Consider the following 12,939-nt stretch of genomic DNA (forward strand, 5'->3'; position numbering starts at 1 on the left):
CTATACCCGCCCAGCCTTAGCATGTGTTGGTGTACTCAATGCTTCCAATCACTTGGATCTTGTGGAAGAAGGCCGAATGTTTTTTGGTAGCATGAGGGAGAAATAAGGTATAATGCCGAACAAGGAGCACTACACCTTTTTGGGCGAGCAAGGCATTTTAACAAAGTAGTGGGAATGATCCCTTGGTAAAGTTTAATTTTCATTTTGGAAGAGAAATTGAAACTGGTACGAAGCTGGATATCCACCCACACGAAGGAGAGCGGTCCATGAGGAAGAGAAGGCTGCAGGTGACCCATGAGGTGAGGAAGGAGAAAAAAGGAAGGGTTGAGTAGGAGTCATCTGGTAGAAGGGGAAGATTATCTCTTGGGTTGTAGAGGGTGGGAGTGACACAATGGGAGCAACTGATGAAAAAGGGGACTGGCTACGAAGCGGGTGGCCAGGATGGTGCTTTCTTAGCACCGACAAGGGAAGGCAGAAGCGACTCAGGGGCAAGAGGTCGAGGGGGTGGGAGGGCCCTCATCACGAGGGGAGGAGCTTGCAAACTGCCGAATCGATGGGATTGAGTGGCACTCTACAGAGAGGAAGGATGCCATTTGATAGAGAATTGAAGGGCTACCTGCCTCAAAAGAGGCCACCTTCAACTGTTTAAAGGGTGAGGAGGATATTGAACTCCAGCTGGAAGAGAGAGGTACCTTCAGGACTCGAAGGGGATCACCACGAGTCGAGAGGGCAACTCATGAAGGTGGTGGACGAAGTGTGGAAGGGAAAAGGACGGCCAGAGAGGGTGCCTTGTGATGTGCAAGGGAGAGAAGCAAACTAAGGAGTGACTATACCAAGGGATTAAGGGACATCGATAATAGGAGGAGGCTATTGTTTGATGTTTCGAGAGCACTAGAGCTACTGATTGCTTACACGGTGTGTATGATTGCAAGGTTCAGGAGGGCACGAAGTAGAGTGAGATTGAACTTGCTTGTGTACAAGCTTGAGGAGGATACCTTAATAAAGAGTTTTGTTGTGTGTTTGAATAGAAGGGTGCAGATTGTGTATAATACTCCAGGGACCATTTGGGAGTTATGATCAATCAAGAACGTTTAAATTTTATGAATTTTATGACGTAAGTTGTTGCGCTGATAGAGAGTGTGAGTGAGAGAGAAAGTGAGTGTGATTGAGATGTGTGGATAGAAGAAGGCGGGAGTCTATATGAGCTATTGACAGACTATAGTAGGTGTGTGTCTGTGTGTTTCCCCCAAGCTTCATCAGAAAATGGTGCTCCCATTGAGGAGAGACGTTGGCAGAGATATGCACTCAAGGAAGCCTTCAAGCTAATGAGACTGGTGATTGCTGCATGATTTGCCTATGGTAACATTGAGGTTTTTCACAAGTGGCAAAGATGAGGACATTCTCTCATGGTGTCGACTTATAGAGAGCGAGTTCACACACTTGGACCTTTATAATGATGAAGCACAAGCAGATTATGCATGGCAAGGTCTTGTGGGTGAGGTGGCCTAGCTATATTCCTTGTTGCCTCGGGATGGACAATGGACTTGGACATGTATTAGACAGGCACTCTTCTTGGCCTTCCACCAATATTTAGAGTCGATTTATACCCTTGTGAGCAATAGGCTAGTGTTGTAGTCTTGGAGTGAGTTCCAAGCATAGTTCTAGAAGAGCCTGGAGGCATCAGCACGTCATTTATGTACGCCTTAGGACAATGAGTATGATCCAAGTATGCGTAATGGTATGATTACAATTGGTAGTGAAGGGTATGAAAGCGACTTTGAATAAGGTTTTAGTGAAAATGAGGAGAATGTCATTGATATCCATGATACTCTCTTAGGATCTCTATAACTTTGATGGTGTAGCTATTTGCAAAGGCTTGGTGAGGGCCACGGAGATCTGGCGCATGTTCAAGTCAAATGCTTCCCTTTTGAAAAGTTATTCAGACATGTCGCACCAAGAAGATCCACTGATGGAGAGGAGTCTAGCTTAGGCGAGGAGTGCAAGAAAAATAGTATGCAAGGGTTTGTTGGCTCGTGTTCATGAGCTAGAGCAAGAGGGAGGAAAAGCTATGCCTTCTTGAGAGGCCTTGGGTGAGTTTATGGTCGAGTCTCTACCCATACATCACAAGGAGTGCTAGTACTACCATTGGAGTATATTGCTAGTACTACCATTGGAGTATATTGTTAAAGATGCTTTGTAGGTTATTGAGTCAAAGAATCCATTGGTTAATGGTGCTATGTTTAAGTTTGGCTATGAACTTATCAGAGCATAGAAAGAGGTGGTGCAAGTGGAGGATTGAGGGAGGATCCCATTCTACAGGTTCGTTTCATGAGAAAGATGTGTGTGAAGATAGGATACAAGACTAGGTAGAGGACCCTCTTGGTGATGAAAGTGGCTAGTTTAGCTGCTTTGCCTCTTGGTAGGTTTCGGTGGTGTGCCTCCTACCTCTACTCTTTTCGATGCATGCTTGGTTGAGGAGGATACAATTGAGGCTTTTGAGGGAATGTTTGATGGAAGTGTACCTCGTAATCAAGCCACAAGGGCCTACAGGACATATGTGGATTTTGTAAATGTGTTTAAGGCGTTTGTAAGCCTATTTGTATGGGTATGTGCAATCCAATGCCTCTTGGAGATTAAAGTGGCTACTGTTTATGATCATCGTGATGAAACATGCGATAATTGTGAAGACTTGGACTACGTTTGATCTGTGTTGGTCCCTACTTGGAATTGATTGTAGAAAGGGTAGCATTATGGTTTGCATTTATGATGGTGACAGGGGTTTTGTGAAGTTCTTGAAGCAAAAGTGGTGCTTGGAATGCATGTTAGCTTTACTTGGGATCTAGGTAGAGATGACACTATAAATGCTCAACTAGGAGGGAAGGCAATGATGATGCCGATTTTCTTGCGTGCACTTCGAAGCTGCTTCATGTTAGCTTGGAGCCATGTATGAGGGCCTTTGGGGCCACCCTGAGGATATGCTCTACAAGAAGATGCAACATGAGGGCGAAACGAGGTCACCTCCTCAACGGCAAAAATCGCTTGTGTTGGTGTACTCAATGGTTCCAATCACTTGGGTCTTGTGGAAGACCACCATTCTATGCCTCTTACCAAGCTTGATACCAATTACTAACATCTCTAGATAAAGAGTTAGCAAATGTCAAAACTTTACTATTATTACTTTTTTTATTAGTAGCAAAATAAGCGTTAAATCGATGCAACCAAGAATACATCACAGCTGCATCCATCTTACCATCATACTTATTGAAAATCAACTTCTCAATGACTCGGATGTTGGAGTCGTCGTCTCTACCCGATCTACTTGATGACTCGGTGGCTACTCTTACTGGTTGGTCCTTCAAGGCCTTCAAGGAGAGGAATCGATAGACCAACTCTTGTACCATGTAGGTCTATGTGCCTCAAGCTCTACCTCCATAGCCACAACCTCTTTCTTCAACAGCTATTCGTGTTCTCTCTCTAGAGCCAATCTTTCCATTTCAATTGTGGCCCAATCAGTCTCTTGATGTAGCATCATCTCCACCATTGACTTCATCAAAGCCTCCATAGAGGTTCGTGCAATCCGTGACGAGGATGGGGACGGAGGAGCAATGAATAGCCCTCTTGGTGTATTTTCTCCAACTTCAGATACTCACCTTAACGTAAAGTATCCATTCCACTTTGGGTGATAACCATGCATTGAGTACTGGGATACTCGGTACTAGTAGTATTGGATACTTGGCACTCCTTGAATTTGCGCTTAAGAAGGCATTTACTCTTTACCCAAGCTTAACTCCTTCCTACCAGTGTGCCCCTTGGTGGACTTGCACTCTCACAAAGATTGCTTTTTTTCACCTCAACATCGATTGGTCCCGCTACAAGAGAAAGGCCTGCTCTCGATGAGTGGAAGTGAGGAACTGTAACGGAATATGGCTCATAACATGGATTGTAGCGAAATTAAAGTAACAATAGTGAGCATTTTCTTAAGAGGATTCTTATTGAACATAAGGACAATACTTAATTGAAGGTAACAAAATAAACATTATACCTAGTTAGCTTGGCATGAACAATACATGCAAAAGAGAGAGAATTAGAGAAATTGACAACAGTTGAGGACCGGATTTACTTGGAGTTGATCCCCCCTCTAAAATGCTTTTGTATTATAGATCCTCCCTTAAAGAGAGGCTTGGTATAATACATGCTTTGTGTTCCTTGAGACCTTGTTGATGTCATGAAGATAGTAAGCTTCATGCACCAATGTTATGTCCGTAACTAACTTGCAAAAACATTACCTTGTCCTGGTCTCAATCCCAAGATCTCAAGCACCTTCAAAGGTGGAGAGAGCTAGCAAATAGTGAGGAAGAGAAAGAGAAGAAGATGTATCTCTACGAGAAAGAAGTAGTCTCTTCACATATAATCACTCTTAGAGCATAACTTAGCATAGGGATAATGAAGATAGAGAGATTGAGAAGCATTGCTTTGAGCATAACTCTTGGTTGGATTTGCATTCCATAGCCAAGGGGTGTTGGTGTAGACTCTCCACTTCTCAAGTTTGGAGAAGGAGACGACTTGTGTGAACAACACACAATGGGGGAGTCTGTGTGTGTCTTGTGGAGTATATGAGAGAGAGAGAGAGAGAGAGAGAGAGAGAGGATTCGATTTTGCTACTTTACTCTTGCTACAAGTCTATTGGCTCAAGCCTTGGGCTAGCCAATGAATGGCTCTAGTCATAAAGGGTGTAGCATTTACATAAGTGGTCCTTTTTTCCTTTGAGAGAAAGAAGCACTACCAAAGAGCTTTGATAACAATGTTAGGTGCAATGGAAGTGTTGACGGTGATAGCTCATGATGAGTGTTCCGCGCATACACAAGGTTCCTTTTACTTAATGAGATGTGCAAAGAATAAAGAGAGAAGAGAGAATAGAAATGTACATGAAGGTTCTATGAGTGAGAGAGAGAAAGAAGACTTAACACCAGATGCGGTCCAACCCCCCACTATTGCTAGAGTGCTATTTGCTTGAGATTTCACAAATGCTGATACAATGGTTCTAGATGTTGAGATGTTGAAAGGATCATGCACTGGATGTGAGGCACTTGATGGTATTGAGAGGCTAAGGGCTGAAATCTGAAAATGCCAATGGATTTGATGGTTGAAACTGAACACGCAAGAGAGACTCGCTTGAATCTACAAGCTCCGATACGATCTGCTAATGCCGAAGGTCGAGGGTGCTGATGATGAAGATGTATAGGCCAAAAACTGAAAACACTTCGGTGAGGAGGCTGAAAACTGAAGGTGCTGATCTGCCTCCAAAACGCAACGCTGAGGAAGATGTTGATGGCAAAACACTGATGTTGCAGAGGGCTGAAAAGTTGGGTAAAGTCCGGTGTAAACAACGGAGCTCCAACTATTAAAAAAATGACGAGAGGCACAGAAAATATAAAACACATCAACCCATTCTATGGAAAAATTCAAATGATATGTCAATAGGTTTTCTATGCCTCAGTACCATAACTTTAGCGTGTCGATCAAACTCAACTGTACACAAGAAAAAATTGAACTGAATGGCATGTCATGGTTGTAAAACACAGCCATTACCTCAGGACCTAATTTCACATTTGACAACCATCCGTTCACAATATCACACATTAAATTAATCCACAGGCCAACTCCAGAATTATAGATTTGCAGCGACCTGAAGCATTGGATTTAAATTTGTGATGGTGTATTCTTGGAACACAAATCATAACAAGAGTTATATGCCATGATAATCACATGCATTGTCAAATAAAAACACTACAGCAAAAGGAAAACCGACGTATTGGCAAAAGAACCTCATAAACATGCATTTTTGTTCCAGAACCTGGTACATTTCAAGAGAAGCTACAAAAATGAGGGGCTGTATAAAAGAACAAAAACTTGCATTGGCCAGTTCAGCAGCTTATTGTGATTCACTATGTTTGAAATGAGCTCCATGTTAGATGGGTACATAAAAATATGCCTGCTAACTATTGCCTTGGGGAGAACCGAAGCCAGCAGTGACAAAGCGTTGGCGTACCTGCTGCGCACAAAGAGAGTAAGATTTGATGGCATCTTGGCACTTGAGAGGATCATCTCTGTTTTCAGTGAGGCATTTGATGCAAGCCCTCTGCTCATCAGGACAAGGAAAAGGCTTTGGCTCAGGAGGATGGTACTGTTTGCTTTGAAGTTCTTTGGCTCGTCTCTGCACTTCCTCCCGCTCCACTTCTTCCTGGTTCCGCAAGCTCTCCACTGCATGTACACATCCTGCAGCAACCTTTCGGTAAGGAGCAAGAGCAGCATTGTCATCATCATGGCAATGACCATGCCAAGGCTTGTTTGCAGCTGCTAGGAATCCATCGGAGGGGGTTTGATGTAAGGGTTGGGGGGGCTCTACAGGAGCTAGGGGTTCCAACGGTTCGTGAGGCTCCGGCACGGGTTCGGCTCTGCGAGTTCTCCTAAACAAGTCGACCCTCTTTTGACGCACGTACATCTCGGGCTCTGTCACCTTGAAGATGAGCTCGGGATTGATCTGAATGGCGAACCTCCCTGACATTGTTGCTGACTATGGCGGGAGGTTACCCTGTGATCGAGAAGTATTTGAGAGAGAGAAGAAGAATAGAAGAGAAAAACTATCCCAAGAGACCTCAATGATCTATCCGGAGTTGAACTCAAGACTTGTTATTAAAGAGGGAAATGGCATAACTGATCTACCACACTTGGGTGATGGAAAGGTTAAATCATTTTCCTCCTTTTATTAACACACTCACACACACCCCCAAGAAGAGAAGAATTTTTAATGTCGTGGGAAGAGACTTGAGAGAGAGAGAGAGAGAGAGCATTTTATATACCGACACAAAACAAGACGTTTAGAGACAAACGTTGGCACTGCCTTTCACTTCGATTGGATGGAGAGAGAGGAGAAGAAGAAGAAAAAGAAGAGACCTATAGCCTTCCAAAATTTGAAGGTGCTCTGTTGTACACGCACCGAAACTCCCCCAGTATAACCATACCTTTTTGCCGAAAGGCAATGCCAACAAACATTTTTTAATGGGGTTCAAACGAACCCAACGACAACTAATTATCAGAATACACCTCTAATTCGTTGAAATTCCCAAAATACCCCTCAAATTGCAAAAGTTTACCCTTGCATCTATTTTGGTTGGATTGTTCATGATTTTCTAACCTTCATTCTTTTTTGACGATTGAGATCCGCTTTTGAGTGCTTGGCATGTAATTTGCCACAAATTATCTCGCAAAAAATGTCTAAACATAATGAAGCAATTCATCTCCAAAGCCTACATAACCAACTCCAACTCTAGTTTTAGCATCTTGTATTGATAGACAGTCAGTCCTCTTATGAAAAGCTACAAATTTTTTAATCTTTGGAGATATTTAATCTCATAAGCATGGGTATTTTGGGAAGTTTCGAAAATTTGAAGGGGCATTTTGGGAATCTATGAAAAAATATTGGGGGTGGTCTGGAAATTTTTGAAATTTGAGGGGTATTTTGGGAATTTTCACAAATTAGAGGGGTATTTTGGTAATTTTCCCAGGTGAAGATCTTCCTCTTCAGCCAATCAATGTACGCCATCACGGAACCTTGCTCTCTGCCGTCAGGTCATCTGAACCCAACCTAAGAAAACTCTTCTAGAAAAGCTTGCAAACTCACGTTGGATGGTGTTATTGGAAGGTGTATAGGCTAATAACAAAAAAAATTGTCGTTATTGGAAGTTCAGAACTTTGTGGTATTTGAAGGTTGAAACATCTTGATATAGGCTAAGAAGGTAAAGAATTTTATGGTCGAATCTCTCTCTCTCTCTCTCTCTCTCTCTCTCTCTCTCTCTCTCTCTCCACACACACACACACACACACACACAATGAGTCTATTATTGCATCCTTAAGGATGCTTGGGTCAACCTGTCCTCAAGGACTCATACAAATCAAAACTTATGTACAAAGACTCAACACGCAAGCTTCATTCATAGAGTATGTACGACGACAGTGGAGATCACGTCAAGTAATCCATCCATTTGACACTGCAGGTAAGGAAAGTAGTGGTGCATACCCATTGTCTCAAGAAATTGTGGCGATGCTCCTCCGCTGCCTAAAAGGAGTTGAGTGAAGTATCCCACAAAGATCCCCCATGACTACAAAGAGTGTGAAATCTAGATACTATTGAGTGTATCTTTGAAGTGGAAGGCTAACCTAGCCTTCCAAATCATCCACAAAGATTACTACAATAGCAAAAAGTGTGACTCAAAAGCATGATCATATTTGGCAACATATTTAATGTGCCCCGTGTAGCCGCGATTTGTCAACAAGAAAATGAGATCCTCTCCTTCCTCCTCAAAAGTAAGGCGAGAACCCTACTATAATGGCCAACAAACCACACCCCAAGAGGCAGCATGTGCAAGTACTCTCCCCACATAGCAAGGCACAAACTACACACTAGACCATGCATGTGGGAAAACCCAAAGACAGTGGCTAGTTGTCTCACCTATATGTAAGATGCATCGCAAACATGTCCAACACTGCGAGCCCATGACCCTACTAACAAACCAACATGAACCATCAACCACATGAAGTAGAGTATACTACGGCTAATCCACAAATCCTAGAGGAAGAATCAAAATCTATATATTAATACATGAGATAGGTCATGTAAGACCTTCGGCATCTATATCTCCTCCAATTCAACTCCCTTAAGTAGTGCTTCTTGGCTCAACTACTGAGACCCCTTGCCATGCATATCGTACATGTGGCTCCTTCACGGAAACAAAATGGGAATTTCCTCTTAAGAATAATGTTTCCCAAGTGGCACCTTCATTTCCATTGGACTAGTACTTGATGGCAAACATGATGCCGTGTTTATAAGTCATGAAAGTGTGTGATTGTTTCGGGGCCCCGTTGGTAGACTCGGAGGTTCAATGAAGTGGACCAAGATACCTTGGCCAACAACATTGTCACCCTATTATAAGCATTGTCGCGTAAACAACTTACATGAAATACGAGATGAACATGAGGGTGAGATGCAAGTTCTAATGTGTAGGCCATTTTCCTACACGCTTGAGTATTGAATAGTACGCAATATCTTGATGACGATTTAGGGGTTGGGGCAGATTTCAAACCCTCTTTTGAGTGTTTCAAAAAGACGTCATCGTCTTTTGTGTACATGACCTGACGGCACTCTCCATTAGCATAATTTCTACAGGGATCTTATGTCTATCAAGAATTTTGGTGGTTACTTCCTTTTCTTCTTTTTCGAAACTCGCAATGGTGAGTATATTAAATTATCATAACCAATAAATTACAGATTCTAGCCATGTTCATGTCGAACCATGACATCTTCCAGGAATCCTAGATACATCGGCTGAAGGGGAGCCACCCCATTGGTGAGCACTTCTTAACACATCCATACCGGGTCTTGCAAAAGATACTTCACATGTTGAAGCTTTTATGTGGTCCACCCCGCTGCAACTAGTGATCTACGTTGAAAGTCATACATGAGCATAAAGGGAGTAAATGTTGTAGCCACATGTTTATACTGTAGTGAGCAAATTCTAGCATGGGGCCATAATCCTTTTGATCTATTTGATTCTTGCTGAGATTAGCTTGTACCATAATTTAAAGTACTCAATTGGCTCGTCCAATTCGAATAACTTGTAAAATGATTGAAGGGTTAGGACGATGGCGAGTAGCTCTGGCGCTGATCGCGATCCGGTTAGGGACTTCAATCGCAATCCTTCCTCAATCCCACGGATCACGATCCTCGGGTAGTCGACAGGGCCATTGTATACCTTGCATTGAGGGGGTCTCACTGGCACCTGTCCAGTGTAAATGGAACTCGACAACGGAGGTAGTTCACCCGGGATGGGATGAACAAGGAGGGCAAGGGCAGGTTTGCTTGCATGGATTTTGTGTTTTCTGCGGAAGGAAGAAAGAGGGTGAGTGATTCCGCGACAGTCAACGCTTTTGGGCATGAGAAGGTTATGAAGCCGTCATCTTTCGGTGAGCGTACCCTGACAGCGGAAATCCTACACGGGGTGAATATGTGAGTCAAAACAGGGTTGAAGATGGCTTTGTGATGGAGGTCAACTTCAACCATGAGCTAGCTTTACAAGGCCTTGAGGCATGTTGCTTCCACTCGGTGGTCCTATATTTTATGGGCCGGTGGATGTCTGCCAAAGCATTATGGGATTGGTCAGTAGCAGCAACAAATAGTAGAGATACCATATGCCACTCACTGCTCTTGGCAAAGGCTTCTATGTGGTTGAGTGTCTATCCGAACATACAGTACAAGACCTTGTTATTAGAGGAGGCGTCTGGGGAGCTTCATACTTTGCATACGCCATGCCTTGGACGCCCGAATTTTGTCCGAATGAAGATATTATGAGCTTTTGTCTAGTATGGGTCACACTTAAGAACCTTCCGTTATGGCTCCAGGGCAATGTGGATACTATTGCTAAGCTTATGGGTCGGGTGTTGTTTATTCCCAAATTAGAGCGTATCAAACGGGGTTTGGATGTCAAAGTATGTATTATGTGAAACATGAGTAAGCCCATACCTAAATACTTGGATGTAAACATGGGAGACTTTGGTGCTTATCGGCAAGAGGTGGCCTTTGCCTCGTTTCCAAATGCATGTTACAAGTGTCGGAGAATTGGACATTATGGTAGAAATTGCCCTGAGGCGGGTACTGCTCGCAACCTGGTGGTCAAAATGACCTGTTGACGAGCGTTCAGGGAGGCAAGGCCTGATTCAAAATCAAACCTGCCATCAGAGGAGGCAGAGGACAATGAGATGCATCACGGAGGGATAAGCAATGAGTCAGAATGCCGACTTGCAGAAGATTAAAAAAAAAGCCAGAGTCGATAAGCATAGAGAAAGAATGCTCTGTTGAAAATAAGCCAGAGTCAGTAAGCATAGAGACCAATAACCCTGTGGGAGTAGCAAAGAAACACAGTGTCCTTCAGTGGAGGTGCATGAAAAATTAGAGCTGGGAACTAAGGAAGTTGAACTGCAGTTGCCAAAACTTGATCTCATTGGTCATTTGATTAAGAGGACAGGCTCTTCAAATACCACTGTAAGTCTGCTTAAAACAATGGCAAGAAAAAAGTAATTTCTAGTTTCTGGTTTTGATTTGGCAGTCAAGGGGTGTGTTGTGACAGAGCCCTCTCCTTGGTGACAACCCCGAGCCAATCCTAGTCCCCTTGGTGTGGTATGACGTTAGGGTGGCACCCTTTAACAATTAACAATGGATGTAATAGTTTTACTGAACTTAATGTCTTATCTTATGTGATGCCATGTCTCAAAAGGAGCATGGCTTTCAATGTAACTTTTTTGATTTCATAATATATATACACACTCACTATTGTGAGTTCAGCGGAAAAAAAAAAGAAGATTTAAGTTAATCTTCATAGCATTACTGAAACATAGGGTATAGATGTTTAAATAGTTACTAAAAAGAAACTATAAGTAAAACTATCCAAAGACAACCTTACTAATTCGTCAAGGTCGTGGGGAGGGGGGCAGGTGATCGCAGCCGTCCATCCCTTGGACTTTCTCTTGCAGAATCTAATAAGCGAGCAGTGGATGTCAACCAAGTCAACACTTGGAATATGGAGACTTGCAGACCAATAATTACATCCCAAATCAGCACGCAGAATCATACCTGCTGCGGACACCTGAGCAAACGGAATGCACAAGCATGGATTAACGCAGGGCCTGCCACATCAGCGCACAGAAAATTGGATCTGCCTATGCCTTCGTGACTGTCACCCATTTGCAGGCTGTGTGCTGGCCCCCCTCTCCCACGACCATTGACGGCCGGGAAAGGTCGTGCACAGACCATTCCCATAATCAGGGCTCCCGGCCTCCGCCGGTCGCCCATGATTAACGGGAATGGTCAGTGCACGACCATTCCCTACACCGTGATGTACTCGTCAAAGATAATGCCAAGATGAATACTCTTGGAAACAAGCCTTGCTAGTATGCGTGCCTGTAAACATGTAGGTTGGTACCCCGTTTTTGTTAAGGGGAATCTAACAATATTCTAGACTAGCATGGAGGTGGTAGGAAACGAACATAGGGATGAAGCTATAGTCAGGCACGCAAGGGGGGGATGTGGCGTCGAAGGGAGCAACAAGCCGGGCCGTAGGGTGACATGTTCTTTTAATAGTGGAGAGGTGTGATTATGTGCACTGAAGGTGAGGTGGCGGTGTGGTTTGCATGAGTGCCTCGATTGCGCTTGAGGATATCAGAGCTCGATGTTGATGAACTCATTGTGGTTTAACATGTTGCGCGTGGAGTGGGGAGATAGGTTTGAGGATCTATAAATATTCCCTCTAATGGGAGCGCATAGAGCGAATAAACAAGAACATTCATCATGCCTAGATTCAACAAATCAAATACTTTCATTCTCATCAAATAGTCCTTGCTACATAGGTTAGATTGAATCCTAAATAGGTAGCATGTCTCTGCAGCCTATGATTCTTCTAACCCAACCATCCATGAGAGTGTCATGCTTCTAAACAAGCAAATCATAACTTGTTACATTAACAATATTCTCTTGATATCTACTATTTTGGCCACTTAAGTTGCTCTAGGATACCTCTTGTTGTCTCAATTGCAAAGTGACCAACACTATCATGTAGCCTCTAATGGCTACATCTAGGTCGATCACTTTTCGATCGTCGAATCAAAAAAGTGGGATTCAAGGGGAGACTACCCGATCGTAGTGTTCGAGTGGTCGGAACAATGTGAATAGGCAAGCCACACTATAAATAAACGTGAATTGGCAAGCCACACTATAAATAAACGTTCGGGGGATGAAGGGCACTCATTTTCTCATGGCTGGGTAGTGAGCTTAACAACCACACCCTCTTTGGTAGAATGCCTAGGTGTAAGATTGGTATCGAGGCTCGATGA

General features: G+C 43.4%; 1 protein-coding gene across 1 annotated transcript; it reads right to left on the minus strand.

Annotated features, from left to right (window-relative positions):
- Window positions 1-5,795: 5,795 nt before the first annotated feature.
- On the minus strand, window positions 5,796-6,651 carry LOC147438793 (uncharacterized). Its single transcript, XM_086484195.1, has one exon. It carries the CDS (start codon window positions 6,563-6,565, stop codon window positions 5,996-5,998), a length of 570 nt encoding a protein of 189 aa, XP_086340321.1. The 5' UTR covers window positions 6,566-6,651; the 3' UTR covers window positions 5,796-5,995.
- Between the last annotated feature and the right edge of the window lie 6,288 nt (window positions 6,652-12,939).

This window comes from Adiantum capillus-veneris, chromosome 16 (assembly GCF_014529385.1).
Source record: "Adiantum capillus-veneris isolate H3 chromosome 16, ASM1452938v2, whole genome shotgun sequence".
Taxonomy (NCBI): domain Eukaryota; kingdom Viridiplantae; phylum Streptophyta; class Polypodiopsida; order Polypodiales; family Pteridaceae; genus Adiantum; species Adiantum capillus-veneris.